General features: G+C 35.0%; 1 protein-coding gene across 2 annotated transcripts; it reads right to left on the bottom strand.

The window, feature by feature from the left end:
• Positions 1-3,367: 3,367 nt before the first annotated feature.
• Positions 3,368-13,492, bottom strand: LOC104596981 (ubiquitin-conjugating enzyme E2 2). 2 transcript variants are annotated; one of them, XM_010258330.3, is made up of 6 exons: positions 13,200-13,492; positions 11,897-12,030; positions 11,776-11,801; positions 8,941-9,030; positions 8,215-8,303; positions 3,383-3,687 (listed from the first exon to the last, which is right to left on the bottom strand). In XM_010258330.3, exons 2-6 carry the CDS (start codon positions 12,019-12,021, stop codon positions 3,559-3,561), a joined length of 459 nt encoding a protein of 152 aa, XP_010256632.1. In that variant the 5' UTR covers positions 12,022-12,030; positions 13,200-13,492; the 3' UTR covers positions 3,383-3,558.
• Between the last annotated feature and the right edge of the window lie 9,144 nt (positions 13,493-22,636).

The raw sequence follows: 22,636 nt of genomic DNA, 5'->3' as shown, positions 1-22,636 counted from the left end.
ACATTATTAATGAGGGCGTTTATAATACATAGGCGCCATTAGTAGGGGTGGCAATTTTTCATCCAACCTGTTGAATCCGTCTAATCCACCCAGTATTTAACCTGCTCAACCCGCTCATTTACTTGACGGGTTGTGTAATTAACCCGTCACCCAATTCATCCATTTAAATGGGTTGGATTGGGTTGGGTTGTGGATAACCGTTGGATTAACCATTACGGATATTAGTATTAATTTCTTAGCATTTTTTTATTTTCTTCATTTGAATTAAATAATTTATAATTAATGCATTAATTTTCTATTAATTATTGACTAAATTTAGTTTTGTCTTGAATCAACACACTTCACCCAACATAAATCCAAATCAATTTGACCCAAGTCCGGACCAATTCAATGCGGTCTGACCTGATCCAAGTCGACCCGAATCCAAAATAGACCTTGGGCGGGATGGCTTGGTACTGCTTGCTTTGCCCGGTTTGGGTCGTTCGGTCCAACCATTATTCATGCAGCCGGCTCGACCCGAATCCGAAGTGAATTAGATCAGGCGGGGTCCGACTCCACTTGCTTTGCCCAGGTTGGATTGTCCAGTTTGGTTCATATCCGTACAACCCGATCCAAATCCGGCCCGATCTGATTTACTTTTTTTACCCGCTTTGGGCCAATCAGTTCACCCCCAAACCCGTGCACAAACCTGATATGAGCTGACCCAAGTCAATCCACCATTGACTGGACCGGTCCAGTCTGGTCCGATCAAACTGAACCGGCCCAGTCCGGTTTGGGTTTGGTCTGACCGAAATAAACCAGTTCGGGTGGGGTCTAGTCTGACCGGACTGATCCGATCTAAACGGTTCAACCACTCTTGAACTTGATGTGATTGCCTCGAAGACAATCTAATTAGATAGTTCAAGTTGGTCTGACCGGTTTGAACCTTGTGATTCATCAAATCCGAAACCCGCACATAGTTAAATGGCTTTTCTGCTTGTATAAAAATAACAGGCATGTAATGTGATCTGAACCTTCACCAGTTGTGTAAATAGCAACTACTATTACCACTAAGTTATGACTAACTTATTTGTTAAAAAGGAGTTAGTTTTTTTGTTTTAAGTACATAAATATAAGATTAATGGGTTTGGGCAGATTGAATTGGGTTAAAGCGGGTTTGGGTTGAACCCAACCCATTTAATTTTATATAACTGGGTCATTAACGGGTTGGCGAGTTAAATGGGTTGGATTGAAACTCAACCCAAACCAAACCCAACCCAATCCGCCCAATTGCCACCACTAGCCATTAGGCACCCACATTAGCAAAGTGTCAATAAATGCTTACTCGTTTCAAGAAGCTCCAAAATAAAATTTTTTGAAACAAGAGAGATGCATATAAATCGATATTTGCTTTTATAGAGATACAATTAATGAAGCTTTGCTGATGGAGTGCCGATGTGACACCATTTACTCAATAAACATAAACGAAACCAAACAAATAGATAATATATCTACAGTCACCCTTGCTGACTTCTATTCTTTGGCAAGTATGCATCCACCTTCCTCTCTGCCTTTTCATCCTCTTTGTCCTGTTCCAAGCTTGGACAACACTATCTACGTGGCAAATCTATATGAGAAGTCTAGATAAGAAAATCTTATTTGGCCGCGCTATCAACGGGGCTCTTCCTCCATGACACGTTAGCTACGTATCACGCAGAAAAAGTCCTATTGACAATTTGACATCTCAGGTTGTCGAACGTGCACAGGAAAAGCTTTCTCAGTCTAGCAAATCGAAGGAAAGTAACATGTCAATCCTCCATGTGGCAGAAATGTGATTGGCATTAAAAGAACTGTGCCCAGGAAATACCGTCTTCCAAGCAAAACATTGCTCACGTTGCTTTGCAGTTGGAATTATTCGGAATAAAAATTCCTTAAAATCAGAATCAGAATGATCTATTTTTTCAGACAAGAATGAAATCAATATTATAATAAGTTAGAATGGGATTTAATTCCCGAGGGAGGGGAAGGAATGGTCATTCCTTAAAATGAGGAATGCCAATTCATCAGGAATGGAAATAAAATTCCAATTCCACCCAATCAAACAATTAAAATTAAAATGACCCGTTCCAAATTCTGATTCCAAATCCCTATTCCCATAATCCCTTAAATGCCGATTTCCCCTATAAAAACTATACAAGTTGAAGGCAATGTCTGAATTCTGAAACCAGCCATTGTCTCGGACTAGGGCCACTCCAACCCGAACCGACAAAATGAAATAGAATAGTAACCGGACTCCACCTCCACCTTATGTGACGAGTTGCCCAGCCCGGTGTCTATAACCATGTCTTCGGTCAATCTGAAATTTAAATAATTCATTAACTTGAGTTGAGCCAGGACTGATACATACACAACTTTGGCCGTTAACATTTAAAGTCACGTGCCACTTCGAACGTTTCAAGATCTCAAAACTACCCTTCTCATTAATTTTTAATAAGGTGGGCTATTTGAGTCTCTTTCTCTACTTTGTCATCTTTTTTCGTTTGAGCAAATAACAGAGCAACCATCTCCACCTGTACGAATCGAGAACACAACCCATGGCAATAGCTGGCCCTGTTTCCCCCATTTCTTTCTTCCTCCTTCAACCCGGAAACCTCTAAAACACTGAAAGGAGAATAACCACCGCCAGTCATTACTCATTACTCTCTCTCTCTCCATCCCTAACCAGCACAACCTGTCAGCTGGTGCGTGTGTGTACTGTGTATGAGAGAATCAGGGTGAACTTAGTTTTATCACTGCTGATTTACGTCTGAAGTCTGAAGGTAAAAGAACAGTGATAATCGGTTATCACGTTGAAAAACCATGGAGCATTTTAAAAAATTTGAGTATATTTTTAAAAGCTCAAGGGATTGATTATCACATCGAAAGCTCAGACCCTTAAGTCTTTACCACAAAGTACATGGTAGCTATCTGTAATTTTCCCCTTATTTTAGTTTAGTTTCAAGGGAGGTAGACAGGTAGGCCGGACCAAGCACATAGTAATATTGAGATATTTACAAATATAGCACTTGCAAGTATAGGGGTCATATTCATGGGATGGAATGGGTTACATTTGAAAACCTAATTAATTTAATCAGGTTCAGGTTGGAGGCTTGGAGCACAGTTTCATATTGAGTAAAACTTGGGGCTACAGGGCTAGGAACCGGGATACTCAAGTTGTGGGAAATACATCTACCAGCTACAACCTGGCAAACCTTCAGAGCTACAGCTAAGTCTTTCAGTGCATGGCAGCATGCTGGTATAGTGATATTTTAGCCAAGCTGTTCAAAAGCCGCCCCAGGCCCCCAGCTGAGACATCCTCGACTCTAGGTTCTAGGGATTGAGAAAAATACAATGTAAACTATCATTGCCAGGTTTCCCCATAAATCGACATAATGACCTAATATTCATTCCCAAAGGAAAACAAACAAACAATGTAATCGAGTCAAAGGGTGCTTGCAGTACAATGGTTTATGAGTGTCAATATCACTTGTGGCATTTCTCAAACTTCTAGAAGCATCCAAAACACCCTACCAGGAAATATCAATCAGCTGTCCAGCTCTGTTCAACAATTTCACGTACTCTCCTGTTATATTCACGCTTGTTCTCACTAAACATACGCGCAGCTTCTGAGTTTGCAGGTGAGTTTGGATTTGGATCACAAAGCAATGACTGCAATCAAAAGCAATCACACTTAGTAATGTTCATACGGAATGCTGTAAGAAGCAGAATGTATAACTGACTTTACATGATCTTGAACCAATGCTAATACTGAAAAAAATAAAACTTGTGGTTGAAACTTCTGGTAGCACAGCTGTTAAAGGTCCCAATTTTTTTTTTACTAGTAATTAGCCATAACAAGCATTGAACTCAACCAAGCCACCTAATAGATCTGAGATAACTAAACCACTTTACTAGACAACTATAGCAAACCAGTGTATTCCCAACATTGTGCCTTCGATCTAATAACTCGTCATTCAACCAAATAAATTGAAATACTGCAAAGATGAATATCGAGTAATGGCAGACCTTTATGTGCTTTCTATTTAATTCAAGAATACTTTCAGAATTTTCTCCATTAAGGATAGAAAATAATCCAGTTTGAGATGCCGGTAACACAAATACACATCGGCACATCATACATACCATTTCTACATCATTAGAAAATGCAGGCTAAACACCTTAACAAACCATCTGAGAAGATAATGGAAGAAATGAAGTTGATTCATGATACAAGGATGAATGGGACAAATACACAGGATGCACCACAGACACAATTCATGAGCCACAAAGGGGTTGTTTTGTACTCTTCAAGCATTATGGCCCTCAAGGTGGATTATAGTTGATTGCCCAATATATCCAAGACAAAGTTATCACAGAATGGTTCCTTGTAGTTTTAGCAGAAAAAGGAAAAGAGGAAGTGTCCTCATAAAATCAAGACAAGTTATTACAGAACGCATCTATGCACCACCGATATGCTATACAATGGTGCTGACAAGAACGCATCTAATGCCAAGTCCTTTTTTATTGTACACCCAAAACTCTTCTAATAAATTACTCTAGTCCCTTTCAAACTACAAGGGCATTAGTAGAGGAAGAACAACCCCATATTTGGAAAGTCAACTAAAACAACATAGATAACCTGCCCATCATAATATTAATATTCCACTCATCCCAAAAGAGTCTCAATTCCCAGAACACTCACCTAGTAAAATAGGGAACCCAACCCACTACCATGTTAAAAATGATAGGAGGAAGACCATGACAAGAAGTAATGGATGCCACCAGGGGAGGAGTTTATTAAGCTGAACTTTGATGGAAATAGCCGAGGAAATCCAGGACCTTCAGGCATAGGAGGAGTGCTGAGAAACAAAGACAGTAGCATTATATCTTCGTACTCAGGTCCTGCGGGTGTGGGAGACTCTTTAAGGGCCGAATTACTTGCTGCTGTACAAGGAATCCAGCTTGCAAATCAGCTAGGCATAGAGCATCTGATTATTGAAGGGGATTCCCAGGTGACAGTGGGTTTAAGGGTCGAATTACTTGCTGCTGTACAAGGAATCCAGCTTGCAAATCAGCTAGACATAGAGCATCTGATTTTTGAAGGGGATTCACAGGTGATAGTGGGTTGGCTGAAGGATCCGGACACTGTGATCTGGGGTTTTAGAGATCTTCTCAAAAAGGTTAAATGGCTAACAAGGAACATGACAATCAGAGTTCAGTGGGTAGGCAGATCAGCAAACTCAATGGCTGATTCACTTGCAAAACAGGGGGTTCTTCGGGCTACTTTATTTTGAGCTTCTGTGTAATTTCTATTGTACTTATAATTCTGTAACTAGTTTTAAAGGAAATGTTGCATCTTGTACCTTTCCATGGGTTGCATGTAACTCTTATTTGCTGGTTTAATAAAATATTACTCATTTATCAAAAAAAAAGACCATGATAAGAAGTTCATATCCCTAATAATAATATTGTCATCTCTGAATTCCTTGAAGGCAACAACCAACAAGCCGTTTGATGACTTGATCAATTACAAAAAAATTCTTTTCAATTCCTTCTACCCTTTAACCTCTGAAAGCAACATATTGATGTTTTGGTGTCTTGAACAAAAGGCCAACCATGTTGATGCAGGAGCTGGAGAGTCAAAATTGGGATTTTGTGAAATTTTATGTATTTCTGTATTTTTGGACAGTAGGGTATTTTTGTCATTTTTACAATTTTATGTAGAGAACAATGATAGGGTTTAATTTGTCTAGTTTCAGAGTCATTGCATAAGTAGGATTAGAGTTATTGAGTCTTCTTTGAATTGAAATAGGATATGACAACTTAGTTTGAGTCCTACTAGGATTATTGAGTCTAACAGTTTGACTCCTAGGATTATTATGAGTTTAGAGTCTATGAATATGTACGGACGTTTTACACAAAGGCAATGAATTATATTGAGTTTTCTTCAGCTTCTGCAATTTATGGTGAGTGATTCCCATGTCCTAGAGTGATTCTAGGCACCCTGTAGTGATTCCAGGTATTTTCTCTCTTATTCCTCCAAGAAGCCATTACAGCCATTGACAGCCATAAAACTCTGATCAAGAAGACCATTCAACATTCTCCAAGGACTAGAACTGAACTTGTCCTACATCACATGTTCTGAATTTTTTAACAGAAATAATAGAACAAAACCATTGTGCAATGTTTGTCCCCAGCTATCTGGGGTCTTGGGAGGGGTAGACTGGATATGGTCCTAACCTTTGGCATTTTTTTACACAAAGTGGTTCAGCCACTTTGCCACCCAACCACTGGGGGCTCAATTACCTTTTTTTTTCTTTTTCTTTTTGATAAATGTGGGCTCAATTACCTCTGGACAGATGAGCAGTTCAAAGGAAGATCTAAGAGTGAAAATTTAACTGAGTATGTTTACTTTTCCATCTTCTTAAGTAAGCAACTGGGCTCAATTACCTTTGTTAAACAACGAGTCCAGCTTGTCATTGTGCAGGAACAATTGCAAGTGACCTCTGGACAGATGATTGGTTCAAAGAACGATCTAGCAGTGAAAATTCAACTAAGTTAACGATGTTTTCTTTTCCATCTTCTTTCGAAGTAAACAACCAGACCCTTTTGACAAGAAGAGTATATACTAGTCTTATCACAAAAAAAAAGAGGAAGCATGCCAGAAATAAGATGTAATATCTATCAAAAAATGGAATTAACCTATCCCAGCTTTCAATGAACTTCATAGGGGTAATTGCTTGGTGTAGTGGAAAAATCGCAGACTGGCAACACCCTCTTGTACTGCATTAGATAATTGTGTACAAGGTTGTTGTACTGCATTAGATAATTTTTAGTGTAAAATCCCATATCCAACACCTTTTCCAGAAATGTCCTTGTCATGTCTGGGTAACTTAGGCAGCAATACCCTTGATGGAGAAACTCCAATAACTCTAAGGTTATGGAAAGGTATTTCAAAGAAACACAGTAATTTCAATAAGGTTATTGTACTTAAACAATGGGATGACTCCCAGATCCTGTTGCAGACCGATAATTAGCACGTGCTTTTATTGGTACCTGTTCACTTTTATACATTGGCGACAAAAAATAGGCTATAACACGGTCAATGTGCCAAGAAGCTCATTGTCCCTAGGTAGCTTCTACTACCTTTCCCGTCTGTCACCACCAGTTTGTATGCAATACTGAGGATCAGATTCCCTAGTAATCAATCCCCCACCAAATACAATCTATGCCTGTTTCTTCCTTGTTTGGCTAATGCAACAATTTTCTGATCTTTGTCTCCTTGAAGACTTCAAAACCTAAACCAATAAGCAATTTTTTATTCAATGATCCAATCAACACATTCTTCCACCCTTTCGCTTCCAATTTTCCTAACAAAAAAACAAGGGCTCAGGCCCTTTATTTTCTAAATATTCTTCTCTTTCTTCTTTTCCTTCTCATGAATATGTTGATTTTCTATATTTTGATATGAAGTTTATACTTACTTGAGGAAGATTATTGATAATTACTAGTGAAAGATGATTGCTATTTGCTATAGAACCTAGGGAATTACCCTATGATTTAGGAGTTTTATTTAAGAAAACCCATCACCTAGGCGCCTAAGCAACAAGGTGCTCCACTGTTTCATACCCTGGCCTTGGCATCTTGGAAACTATTGACGTTAGTAGCCAGCCCACTACAACACAATAGTCTCTTTCCACCACAACGTGTCTATAGTTTAATGACTTACCACCAACTTCAGCCCCTGCTGTGGTTGACTAGGCATTAATCGACTACTCAACTTAGTGGATGCTTAGTTATCCTAGGTGACCACATCATGAGGACTAGTTAGTGATGAAATCAGTCTGGCCCTCAAATGACTAGTCAACGCTTTGAAAACACTGATGAATAAAAGCCCATCAGCATGTCATACTTCTAATTCAACACCTTGTCATTTTCAGCCTAACTAAAAGAGTTTGAATAGCACTTAATCAAAGCTCAAGAGTATGAATTCCAGACTTTTAGAGTGTAGCAGTGTACCATCTTCTTTTTATAAACAAACATTATATTACATTGATAGGCAAAATAAAAGCTCATGATAAGCCATCAGGCAAAGAATTCTTAATTAATTTCATTCCATGAGGTGAAAAAGAGTAATAATATGCAGTGAACAGATGTAAGGAAGCAACAGACAACAAATGGAATAATCAATTGTACCTGGATTGATGTAAGTATAGCTGCTACATCATAAATTGGACTCCATTGGTTCTGTAGAATATCCAGACAAATACTCCCATCGGCATAAACTGGCAAAGTTCAAGAACCAAAAAGAAAAAAGTAAGAGGATGAATGGATAGAATGAACACCAAACTGTAGCCTTCATTAACCAATACAAGGTTATAAACTAATTTTACTACTGGAAATAGGGAGAATGAGACAGAAGAAGGGGAGAATGGGAAAGGAAGAAGGGAATGAGGAGGTGACAATATCAAGGAAAGAACATTGTGTTGGAACCCAAAATTGTTTTCTCATTTGGATTGTTAATAGTCCAGGATTTAAAGGAGAGATACGGGATACTCAAGTCTTCAAGAGTTTTCAAAAGGGTGCTGCTTCATTCAATATCATAAATAAAAGACCCAAGGATTTAAGACATGAGAGGTGTATGATTACTGTATAAGGCACAACAGAGGTGTACACCTTATGCACACCTTTGCACCAGAGGTGTAAGCCTTGTGTGTATGCATGCCTCCCCCATTTGCCTCAAGGCTTCCCCTTTTGCCTCACCTTGAAGTTGCGCATCAGGGCATACACGACTTACACCTTCTAAGACATTTATTACAATTTCTAAATGTAATCCAAAATGAAAACTGCTGATAGCCCATTATCCTGTTAGAGATTGCAAATGCATATGGCACCATTTTGCACTTCTTGCTCTCAACTTACTATTTGGATGGAACATTCGAGAAACAAATCGAACAGTTGGTGGCTTATTCGGATAATCCTCTGAAAACTGAAGGGTCAACTTAAACGTACCTGAAAGATTCAAACAACAGTTCAAAAGATATGGTCAAAGAAGTAAGATGCTACAGACTGAATAGAAATTAAAAAAGGAAGATTTATTACATATTTTCTATGACATTAGAATTTAACAATCATTAGCAGAAAAATAGATACATCAATCTATAAATTCAATAAAACCTTGAAACTTAAATTTATTATGGGAACACAAAGTAGGTCACACACAGAAAACCCTGAACCTAAAAACTGTAAGTATCATTCAACAATATACCACAAGCAGACCCATTCAAGAGAATAATTTTAAGCACGATTCACAATTTCGACATTGATGGACATTTTTCCATGCAGAGGTGGAGATATTTCACTAATTTCAATAAGATATTTGGAAAATAAAAAAAAAAGCAAGAAAATTTTCTAAAAGCATGGAATTAGTGAATTAACCTTCAAGAAATCATTATAAGAAACATAGTTGCACATTTAAGGTTCAAAAAACCATAGCAAAGAACTGCATAAATCAAATAAAAGAAAATTAAGAGACTTTAATAGGTATCTTTGTCTCCCTTTTAGTCATTTAGCTATCTTCTCTTCATTAAATAATGCTAATTACTTGCCATTTTGTCTTTTTTGTTACTATATGTTTTGATTAGATTGATAATACTCTTTTGTAGTTATATGCATTTTTCTGTTTTTTGAAATAGTACGCCAATTATCTAATAACCAATTCCCCCCAATTGGTTCTTTTAGGAGCATATTTTTAAAAAACTATGATGATTAGAATGAAATATCAAAAAATAATAATAATATCAACAAATTTTAAACCTTAAATATATAATTATATAGTTTATCAATGAAATCTAACATATTGCCAACATATTGGCAAAATGTCAGAGATATTTGAAAAAAAAAACAAAGATTCCCACAAAAATTCATATTAACACCTAGCGAATTGGGGATATTTCGGGGAAATTTTACCAAATATCGTTGATAATGCAAATAATGGTTTTAAGATCACATGTATTGTAACACAAACATGTTCCTTGTATTTCAAGCATGGGTTTTCACATGCAACTAACCTCCAATTCAACTCAACTATTCCTCATCCCAAAATTTAAATTTGAGGTTGGCTACAAAAATCCTGCTCCATCTCCCCACTGTGTCTGGTGTTTACACCCAATATAAACCAGATCTCTTACAATAGAAAGTGCACCTCCAGAAGAACCAGAACTTAGAAACCTCACCAATATGGCACCATCTCACATACTGAATACAGAAAGATGCTCTAGCACCTTATTGGTTGGTTTTCATCATCTGCAGAGAAGACCATTTACAGTACCAATGAGAACAAGTGACCTACTGCAAGCTGAGGGGTCTAGAAGATCTAAGGGCAGACCAAAATGTATTTGAGTACCGACAATTTATCACTGGATATGATACTGAACAGAGTTAATGGAATGGTGTAACAGGGTCCATGCAGCTCACAGCATCCATCAGGTCAAGGCTTAGTTACACTGAGTTGATTAGGAACAGCGTAGCATTGGCACAACAGTTGGGTTGCTCCATTGTAACCTGGGTGACCATGACCAGGGTTCAAATCTTGGAATATGTGCAGGGGTAAGGCTGCATACATCTGTCCCCCCCCCCCCAGACCCTGCATTGGCGGGAGCCTTGTGCAATGGGCTGCCCTTTTTCAAACCAACCACGTATATTATTAAATTAATTCCTGGTTGAAGACTGCTTTGAATCAGTGAATGGTGAGATAATTTGGGGCCCTGCTTTCAGAAGAAATCTCAATGGTTGGGAATTTGGTCCACTAACTGAGCTACTAAGTCACATTCATGGTTTCAAGCCCAACCCAGTCTGATGATGAAAGAATCTGGTCTTGAGAGACCTCTGGTAAATACTCTTCTCAGACCTTCTACAACAACCTTGTGGTTGGTGAGGATGGAAATTTCCCTTGGACTGTAATCTGGAATTCCCATGCACCCTCAAAAGTTGCCTTCCTGGTTTGGACTGCAGCACTTGATCAATGCCTAACTACAGATCGACTGCTCAGAAGGGAGATGCATCTTCCTAGTATTTGTTGCTCCTTCTGCAATGAGGTCCCTGAATCCTCTAATCACATTGTGGCTTTATCTTGCTTTGGTGTTCTTGCTTGCCCCTTTCAGTCCTTCAGGTTCTACAAGGGTGGACTCTCAAGGGTTTGAATGCAAGGGGCAAGCAGCTTTGGAGGATTTTTCCAGCCGCTATCCTGGGGGCTCTTTGGAAGGAAAGGAACAGCCGGATTTTTCTACAATAATTATAATGATGTAGCTTCAGTCAAGAACAAAGTTATAGGTTTTCTGTATTCTTGGTTAAGTGTACAAATGACTTTTATTGGTGTCCAGATTTTGCCTTTTTCGCAAGCTAGACTGTTTTTTAACTGATTTCTCAGGTCTTTTTGTATAATCCTGGTGTACAGGCTCTCATTGTACATGAGCTGATGTAATAAGTTCTCTTTCTTTTGCAATATAATGTCTTACCTTCTTCAAAAAAAAATATTTAATTAATGCCACCTCTGAGGAGTTCATAGGAAAGGTTGAAACATGCTATCCAAGGAGAATTATGACTTAAATGTTTCCAGAATATAAAAAATAACAAAGGTATTTATCAACTGAAAGAAAGCCACCATATGTGAGAAAAAATAATAAAAAGAAATGATCCATCTACCGGATGGTTTAGCATCTTCTTCAAGTTAAATTTGGGGTTAGAAGATTGACTCACCTCCATCCCAAGGAGTATCATCAGGGCTGAAATACAAAACCAAAACAAATGCATAACCAACCAAACTAAGATAAGAAAGAGGAAAGCAACAAAAAAAAAAACATCTTTACTTCATACTTACCCAAATATAACAGCATTCCAAAGCATTATATTATTGTCTTGAGGTGCACCACTGATGCCTGCAGGAGGATCTTGCTGCAGCCTCTTGAAATCCCTCATCAATCTCTTCCTTGCAGGAGTCGACATCCTCACCGCCTATGGTATTCAACCAAAAACAAACATACTAATTTCAGAAACTGGCTTCTCTAAAAAACAAAATTCAAGCAAAAATAAATAAAGAAATAAATAGATAGTTTAGGCTGTGTTTGGAAACGATGCAAATATGTAGAGTGTAAAACGGTCCATATAAATTGCAAACTTGGGCTAATTTTGTATTGACCAATTTACCTTCTTACCAAACAGACTTTTAGCTGTAATGGATGTAAACATGAATTCCAATAAAGCATATGCCTTTTTTTATCAAAAGCTCACTTGAATGCATTGGAAAATGTGTTTTCTGTCATTTGTCAATGCATAAATTTAATGTTGCCAAATACAAGCAAAAGTGAACCAGAGTGTAAATTTACCCTGAACCGGGATTTACACTCCATTTGCATCGTTTCCAAATGCAGCCTTATGTAAAAAGTTTACAAAAGTTGTACTCAATCATTCCAAATTACATTAAGAAAAACATAAGAATGGTCTATAAACTAAATTCTGATTGCACACATAAATATATACGCAACAAGATCATAATTGAATGGCTTAAAATTTGCAGAGGACATTGCTAGTTTGCTACCTAGAAACCTCGATATAGAATCTTTAAAGCATAAGCTCAATTTTGTATAACGTCCCAAGTATCAGAATTGTAACATTGGCCAGTGTAATTGGCACATGAAAATAAAAGAAAATATTATATAACATGGATTTCTCTGCATAAACCATAATTTCAACTTATTTTCAACTTTGAAAAGTAACAGAAATTGGATTGGAGCCATTCAATGCAAAGGAAAAGAAGATTCCTCGCATCTCAAATGCCTTCGATCCATATTTTCAGGACTATTCTGGTAATATGCATCACAATCAGAAAATCGAGATCCACAACACGAGCTTCATCCTCAAACTGAATTAAACAATAATAGAAACAAAGCCAGGCATATAGTTTATCCACAGAGCTTCAGATAAAATTTTGACCTCTTCGTTATCGGTTATCAGAACAAATACTACGAAACAAATGGAAAATGAATAGTTCTCTCTTTTTTCTTAGATAATGTTTTCCATATTAATTAAAATAACTGCAGAACCAAATCAAGCGAAATCAAAGTAGAACAAACAACAAGAGCAATGAAAATAAAGAACAAACAAATCAAAGAAATGTCTCACACGTGAGCAAACGCGGCGAGAAGCTTTGACTCTTCGAGAGTTTCAGAATATCTGCGAAAGCTAGGGTTTTCTTCTACGGCAGTTCTGATTCCGGGCACGTATAAAATCTAGGGTTTCCGACTGAAAAAGGATGATATATAGGAAAAAGGAGGGAGAGGATCAGAGGAAGATCTCCATAGCGGACGATCGACGCAGAGGAGTGGAGAGAGTTAGGGTTTGGTGATTCATGGAGATGTGGTTGGCTTTTCTTGGTCAGCCGTCCCCATCTCTTAGTCCCATTGGCAATGCATCCCTTGCCTTTGCCACTGTCACCCCTCTGTTTTTTCTGCCAGCTGAATATTCTGATGACGACACTCGCACCTTCAAATACAATTTTTCATGTATATGCCTACGTATATATTCTCCTCGCCCCCGCCGTAGTTATGTATACTAGAATACTGCGGGGACCGTGGGATGTATTAGATTTATATAAATAATAGAAAAGGTCGTTTACTAAATTATTTCTTATACATGGATTTATTAAAATCTATCTTATATAGTTAAAATTTTAATAAAACACCATTTATAATTTGCAATGAATTTAATCAATCTTACATTAGATGACAGTGTTAATCTTAATGTTTATTTAAATAAATTTAATCAAAAGAAAATAAAAATAAAAATACAATTTTTGCCCTTTATAAGATATAGACAACCACTCTATTGGTTATATTTGGTTAATTTTGTTTTTTTCACAAAAGAAAGTGTTAAGGGTATTTTTGGAATAAAAAATCATGGGCCTAATAGCAAAATAAACACTACTTAATGAAAAGTCGATTAAGTAAATAAGTTATAAAATATATGGGATGTTTTAATAAAATGAAAACTATAAGATATGTTTAAGTAAATATGTAAAACTATAAGATGTGCTCTAGTAAATGACCCTAATAGAATCACATAAGAGTATACAATTGTTTTATATTTTTAGCTTTTTAAATAATTAACAATTACTCATATCTTATATACTACTTTTAATAATTTTTTTATAATACAAAAATAACAATAATTATTTTCAATTAGGTTTATTCATCAAACTGATGAAACCAACCAATTCGATCAACTCGACCTGAGTTGGTCGATTTTCTAGTATTTTAGGTCGGATTTGGTTCAAAGATTTTCCAATTCGACCAAGTTGGATCAATTTCACTTTGGCCATTTGTAAACCAACCAAAATCGAGCGACCTAACCATGGATATATATTAATATTTTATATTTTAAATATGGAAAAGTGGGAAATTTCCCATATTTCTTAGTTTAAAATGTTTTATATCATAAATCTAATTTTTAAATTTATTTTTTAATAATTGCACTATAATTTTTAAAATTAAATATAATTTTTAAGTTTAAATCTTTTGAATCGACTGACCAAACCAAAAAATCGACCCAAACCGATACAACTTGAGTGGGTCAGTTTTCACAAAAAGGTCAATCGGCTTTAGCTGACAACTCCCCAACCTGACCAGGTCAATTTGGTTGGCCAAATAACAATAGTTTAATCTCCAATAATTATTGAAAATTTATAGCAAAAATACACAATTATTGAAAATATATTGATAATGAATAATTACTTAAATACAATAAATATTAATTTTGGTATATATAATTATATAATAAATATAGATTAAGAGGTTAAATTTATTATTAATAAATATTATTTTTTTAAAGTTATTTACTCGAGTTATTACTTGATATAAGTGAAATTAGTTATTTGCAATATTATGTAAAAATATTAAATTATTATTAATTTCAATTTTATATTATAATTATTTCTCTACTTTGCAGATCTTTTTTTTCATCTTATTACATAATTTCTTTATTTTCACTATTTAAAATCTAGTTATGTAATATGTTAAATATTTTGTTATTTAAAATATTTAGTTATTTAAATACTTAAATAAAATGTAAAATATTGAAATTTTAAAATATTAATTATTTATTGAATTTAAGTATCCATAAAAGCATAGTTTATATTATTATTACATAATATCATTATTAATTTTGTAATATATTAAATTATTATTCATTTCAATATTATGTTGTAACTATTTTTCTACTTTTAAGAAACTTTTTAAATTTATTACATAATTTCATTTTTTAACTATTTAAAATCTAGTTATGATAAATATTTAGTTATTTAAATATTTAAATAATCTATAAAATATTTAAAATTTTTGTTTGAATTTTATTTATTTAAAGCTATTACATATTATGAAATATTTGAAAAACATTTAAATTGATAATCCGGAAAAACATAATTTAAATTGTTAGTGCATAATTTCGTGATATATTTTGTAAGAATATTTAAGTAATTCTTAAATTTTTTAATCCAAACTTTGTTTAGATAGATATAGATAAAAAGTAGCGGAGAGGATAAATAGGAATTAGAGATAATTTTGGAGAAAGTGGGAGATAGTTTAGGATAAATTTTAGGAGAAGAGATTATTTAGGTTCTAGGAAAGTAAGTCCGATTGATTGTTTCAAAAATAACATGGAATAAAAAATAAAAAAAGAAAAAAAAATCTTCACTGCGTGTATATATATATATATATATATATATATATAGGCCTCGTAAAACATGAATATGGTGTGTTTAATGTAATTGATACTCTTTAACCATCAAGTAAAAAGTACATTTGATAAATAAACTTTAAGTAAATTGGACCAAGAAAGATGAACTTAAAGATCAACAATAAATAACTTATATAAGTTACTTTTGGACAAGTCATCTAGAAACCTAAGTAGTTAACAACAGTCCCGACGCCACTTCAGTTCCCTACAATTGTTTTCTTTAGTTTCACTTTTTCTTTTTTACTTGGTTTTGTTTTTACTTATTAAAATGCTTTTCATATATTGTTTAGTGTAGTGAATAATGTCTGATGATTTGGCTCCCTTGGATAAAGCCGTGAAATACAATTTTCATGGACAAAAACCAATGCTGAATCTTCCAAGAAACACAATCCCCTGTGAAGGTGAAGAAGCCCAATTATTTGTACAAATAAATTCATCTTATCGTAGAGAAACATGGAGGTACAACAGAGGTTAGGTTCCCTCATTCTATAGCATGTTCAATGGACGCATAATTACAACATAGCACCTAGAATCTGCAGCTTTAACTTACAACACTCTCGATAGAGGAGCCCTACACAAAAGTAAAAAAACAAAAAACTCAACAGAGAGAGAGAGAAAGGCAAACAAAGTGAATAGCTGTTTATAAGAAGCCAGGGTTAGGGCTTAGGGGGTTTTCTTATTTTCTATAGTATCCAAGAGAAAGTAGCTCCACACTGCCAAAGGTCCATAACAATTTCATCCATCAAAATGTCCAACTCGACTTCAGTACCCGCCTCAAATGCTTCAATCTCAAAATCTGTCCATTTCCCCAACCCATGACTCATCTCCCTCTCTATTATCTCATCTGGGATTTTTTCCAGCAAAATCAGATCACCTTCTAACCTCATCGTAGACCTCTTGTAGCAGCAACTCTCTACTCATGTGCAGTGGCAGTTTCGCCCATGTCTTGTATCCTGATTTACAGTAAATCAGTATTGACTATATTTGGAGTCCAAGCACTCTATAATACAGTCAAAAAGAAAACTCCCAAATAGGAAACCTTCTTTCGCTTCCTTGAAACTCAAATTACAACTGTAACTTCTCGAAAAGGTATCCGGAAGAGCATTCAACTTGTCAAGCAGGGGGCCTGTGAGGAAGCTTGCCATGCCATCTGCATGGCGCAAGGTAATATTTCCAAACAGCAGCTCAGCATGCATGATAACCTCCCTGGCATCGTCGAGCTTGGTTCCTGTTAGGCCAATATCTGCAAGATCAATGCTATGAAATATCCTGGAAAGAATGCCTGTGGAATCTATTGTAACCTCATATCCAGCCCTCCTCCATGTTGAAAGATGTTGCAGAATCTAACAAATCTGCATCAATGAGTGATGGTGGTTGTGATTGATCATATGAACAACCTATAGATTCAGAGTGCAGGTTATGTCCTGGTATCAGAAGTACGTAAAATCAAAACACACCTGTTCTTCTTGGCTTGCTTTCATGCCTGATCACGCCTGGTCTGCTAGCTCTCTCCTTGTCAACAATGTTTTTCCGCCTGATTTGGTGTTCTTGTCGAGCACGGGATTTAGCTTTGGTCTGCTTGGTCACATCCATTTGGTATTCTTGGCCTGGTATGCTTGGTTAAGTCCTCTTTCCGCCCCCTTTTTTCTCTCAAAAATAGAAAATGACGTGAATAGAAAGTCTGCCAAGTAGCAAGTGAGAAAAATAAGAGATAGAGTGGGTTGACAGTGGCGTGAAAATACAAAACTCCATAGTGGATGGCATGTGTGTATCCTCGTCTCTTTATCAATATATGTATATGGAAGCAAAAAAATAGGAGATAAAGTTAAAAATTAAAGATCTGGATAGGCAAGAGGGGTAAATAGTATTACATATACTCTTTTTTTATTGGTTGTCTTGAAAATAGCATGGAATAATAAAATAAAAATTTCAAAAAAAAGAGAAAATTTCTTGACCGCTTTATTTTAATAATATATATATATATACTTAGGGGTGTGTGAATCTACCGATACTGGGACGGATTGAACAAATAAATAAGATACATCGAATTCCACCATTTCAGGCTAATGGTCGAAATTATTTATTAGATTGGATTGGATTGGATTTGATTCATTTATAATGAATTTATATCGGACTGAACCAATCATTTGTATAAATTTAGAATACTGGTGTCAATGGACCAAATTTGGATTGAATCAATCTAAGTTAAAATCAATTTGAACATTGAATTGGACCAATTCATAATAGTCCAAAATATTCATTGAATTAGATTAAACCTGATACATCTGTAATGGATTCATATCAGACGGGATCGGATTGAACCATTATATGATCCATTAACAGCCCTAGATACACTCGTGTCTAACATGGTGGCTAAACCATTTCATCATTTTAATTGCGGGCTTTTAGCTTCAAACGGATCGAATTTGGGAGTATAACTTCCCAAGTTCCAAGGACATATATAACCATATGTTCTTATATCTGTCATTAGGATTTAATTTGTTTTATTATGTGGATTTATGTATATTGATCATTCGAAAAAAAAAAATATGTGTATATTGACCTTTTATAATTTTTTATGTGCATTTTATAATGATGAAATTGAAATGGAACCCGATCCAATATCCGGTTCCTTTCTCAAATCCAAAACATGATTTTGTACATTTGTTGGATTCTAAATTTCTAATCCAACTCAAATATGCCTATATATGAATTTAATTTGATTGGCTTATAGTCTTATTGGCAAATAATATTAATAGTAGTAGTAGTAAGGCACAAAACGAATCAGTTTCGTCTAAACAATATGAATGCTTACAAATAAATATTCACATCCATAATATTAAAACAATCGAGGTAGGGCTACAATTTGGGCGGATTCAGGTTGATCATTTATCAAAACTTAGATGGACCCATTGCTATATATATTCTCTTAATCTAAAGCCTCGTTCGCTTTTCAATAAGTTTTTCAGGTAAATGTATTTATCTCGATAAGTGTTTTGGAAGAAATACTTATCCATGTAAGTGTATTTATCCATGTAAATAAGGCAATTACCATTTTATTCATAAAAATCTATCATTAAAAGGGGTATTTTTTGTCATATTTAATTATTAGCAACTTCCTTCAAGTGGGAAAGTTATTTACTCACTTAGTAGATGGGTATCACTTACCCGGGTAAATAAACTTTCCCTATTCCCCACATAAATCTGACAAAAGAATGTAGGTTTATTGGTCAATGGGAATCAACATCTCATTGACCAACTTTCCCCCTCTCAAAATCCCAAAAAAAGAATGCCATCTAAGAATCCCATTTATACAGGGATGTAAATATAACAAATAGGATGGGGTATATATTAGATTTAAATCGAATTTTGATGTAACTAAATATTGAATAGTATTAAAGAAAACTAAAAATGATCAAAATATTATATATTATTAATAAATGAAACAAAATGGCTTTGATATTGCATTTTCATGAACACTGAATCAAAAATAACAAATACAGAACTTGAACATATGACAATATGGTAAAAATACAACATTCAAATCAACTTTACCAACAGATACAATATGAATTTTAAGTATACGTGAATATATATGTATTCAAATCAAATCAAATCCAATTTTATCAAATTGGATAACTGTGGATCCATATTCAATTCAGTTAGAGATGGATTGAATTTGGATCACCCCTAATAGGATTGATTTGAATTCAAACTAACACAAATGAATACAATTTGCAGCCCAAACTTGCACCCTCAATATAAGAGTTCATTTTACAATTTCTCTGGGAAGAAAATGAACTACACACCACTGGAAGAGGGTAGACATCTTCCAACCACCCTAATCCATGGTGAAGGTGGAATTCAATCACAACTCGAATCTTGGCTACAAGAAACTAGAGACCTTACCAACAAGTTGAATGCACAAGGAAATCCAAGCCATAATATGACATCTATATTTATACTAGTATTAAAAGTGTGAATGATAGTGTGAAACCTTTGTTTAACCAAAATACCCAAATTTCTGAAATTGGTCCCTCTTTAATTATGAGGACAAAAATGTAACAACCACTTTTATCCTCATTCAAATCCATCTCATTAAGTTTTATATTTAAAGCATCAATGCCCATTAACATTCATTGGATCCTATTTCCCATCATTCAATTCTCTTTCATTAAGTCTTATGCTTAAGTTATTAATTTCAATTATTTCATTAATCTTATATTAATTAACCATAATAAAAAATAATTATGATAAAGAATCATCTTTATTGATGATAGAAATAAAATAATACTTAAAATCAACTCAAGAATAGAGTTGTTTTCTTATTTGGTGGCAAATCAACAATTCAACCTTTTGGATCAAATGTGTCAATCCTAGATGTTATAATTAAATAATAATAATAATAATTAAAAAAATAAAAACAAGCAAAATTAAAAAGAATACAAAAAGGAAATTGTAGAAAACATTTAGGCACATTTATAATGTCGTATATTCATTATATTAAACAAAACTAAGTATAACAGATAAGAATAATTTTTATAAATATAGAAGTATAAAAATGTAACAAAAAAAAATAGAAATATTATTTACTATCATCGTCATCATAAAAAACTGTCATGTGCAAAGCATGTGCACACTTACTAGTGATATATTAATGGATCAAGTGCAAACACAATGGGTAGGACTTGAGAAGATAATGGTAATGTTTGGAACTGGTGCTGTTTCTCAAAAAACAGTACTGCGTTGGTATTATTAAAACAAGAAAACATAACAAAGATGTTTTCTCAAATCATACAATTTCTAATTTCCAAGGCATGGTCTAAAAAAAACAATTTTCAGAATAATATTCAACCAAATAGTGAGCATTTTTTAAATAAATTTAAGATGATGCTAACATGGCACTGATTTTTAAGAAAACAACATCGGTATCAAACAGTGCCAAAAAAATCCAGTTTTTTCAAGAAAACAACATTGGTATCATGCATTGTAGCTGCACCTCCAGTTCGTAAATTACCCTTCGTAAATGTTATGCGTACATGTTAACATGACCACCACACAATTCTGTTGGGTTGGAACAAAAATTTTGTGACATCCATAAAATTGAAGGAGTCACGGTGTTATCTCCCTTGGTGCCTGGGTGGACATATAGAGGATTATAAATTTATTATCCCATCTACAAGATCCTATACCTTTTACATGGGAATAATTTTCTTGATTTATAGACCGTATTCCTTGTAGTGGAGCCTAGTAACTTTGTATATAGTCTCAGAATTTAGAAGAATCAATCAAATGGTTGATATTTTTTTTTTGAGTGGAAGAGTATAAATACAAATATATTCAATGCAAAATCTTGTATATATATAATATTTTTAGGCTTAATTTGGGAAGAGCATAAATACAAATATTTCAGTGCAAAGTTTTGCATACAGTAATCTTTACACCTTATATATTTGCATTCTTCTCAAATGTACATTACAAATACAAAGTTGCTTAGCTCAATTTGGAAAGGGTATAAATATAAATATGTACAGTGCAAATACATACAAAATATAAGATTTTACACTTTACATGTTTGTATTTGTACTCCTTCCAACTTTAGCATTAGTTCTTTTCTTTTGAATGACCCCAAATTTTACTCCAGGTGGTTAAGTATTAACCATTTTCAAAAGTAAAATTTCTTATTATAGGGTAGGACATATCCAGCCTTGCCCCTTAGCCCATGCTTATAAAGCTCTCCCTAACCAACATAGGCCCACCCAAGAAGAAAAACAAACACATAGAATCAATAATCAAACACAGCCTAGCTAGTTCTAAGGGTTGTCAAATTCAGATTACCTTTCGACCTGTTTGGCATGTCTTTTTAGGAAGATCTTCTGGTAGCTTTGACAGTCAAAAAATGCATTGAGCTTTTGCATGAAGATCTAAGCAGCTTGAAACACGTTTGGCATATGTGCGTTTTTCCGTACGTCTTTCCGCACGAGAATAAAATGTGAAAGACGCGAGAAGTTTCATTTAGAACTTCTCGAAATCAACCAAAAATGGGCTTTTCACGTCTTTTTGGCGTTCTGTCTTTTGGTGGCTAGATATTTTGTACGCCAAACGGAAATAGACTAAAAATCGGTATTCCCAGCTTGTAAACAACCGAAAGACCGTGTGAAAAGACACGCCAAACGGGCCCTTCATAAATGATCCTTGGAAGCTTTGTGAGGATGAAGAGTACCTTCATAAACCAAAGCAGGAATTTGATCAATATGTTGGCAAGAAAGTTGGCTTCCCGATTGCCTTGAAAGATAAGTATCAGCACTCAATTTTTGCTCGGTCTACCGCCTGGATCTCAATTCACCCCAAATGCCCAATCAAACCCTTCCAATCTCCCCAAAACACCCAAAACCCCAAAAACACAAATTTCATCCCAAGAGCCCTTAGATCCATCGTTAAGCCTATATGATACCTATACGATGGCCCTGATTGACCCCTACTTATACCTCAACCACTAGATCTGATACCTCCATTAAACCCAAAACCTCCCAAAATACCTATCCATAAGCAAAGATTCCATTCTGACACCTCTCGTTAGTCTAAACACTCGGAACCCAGTTTCCCTTGATCTTAACACATCAAAACCGATCAAACCACACCATTAAACTTTGGATACATCAAAATACTTGCCCATAAAGTTTCAACCCCAGATTCCCTCATTTGCTCTTCCATCAAACTAAGATTCCATTCCGTAACATCTTATTGACCCAAATGTTTACGATCATCCCAAAATTCCCCTTTTACCCTCTCATCAAACAAAGATTCCATTTCGATCCCTCCCGCACCCACA

The sequence above is a fragment of the Nelumbo nucifera genome, chromosome 3 (assembly GCF_055504915.1).
Source record: "Nelumbo nucifera cultivar China Antique chromosome 3, China Antique-T2T, whole genome shotgun sequence".
Lineage (NCBI taxonomy): Eukaryota > Viridiplantae > Streptophyta > Magnoliopsida > Proteales > Nelumbonaceae > Nelumbo > Nelumbo nucifera.
This window is presented reverse-complemented; position numbering and strand designations above follow the sequence as displayed.

What these genes read in the sequence shown, in the direction of transcription:
- LOC104596981 (XM_010258330.3), bottom strand. Translation starts at nt 12,021, where the DNA reads ATGTCGACTCCTGCAAGGAAGAGATTGATGAGGGATTTCAAGAGGCTG. An exon ending in TGGAATGCTGTTATATTTGG is followed by an intron (nt 11,802 to 11,896) that starts GTAAGTATGAAG and finishes TTTGTATTTCAG; the next exon opens with CCCTGATGATACTCCTTGGG. An exon ending in CTATACTTACATCAATCCAG is followed by an intron (nt 3,688 to 8,214) that starts GTACAATTGATT and finishes TTTTGATTGCAG; the next exon opens with TCATTGCTTTGTGATCCAAA.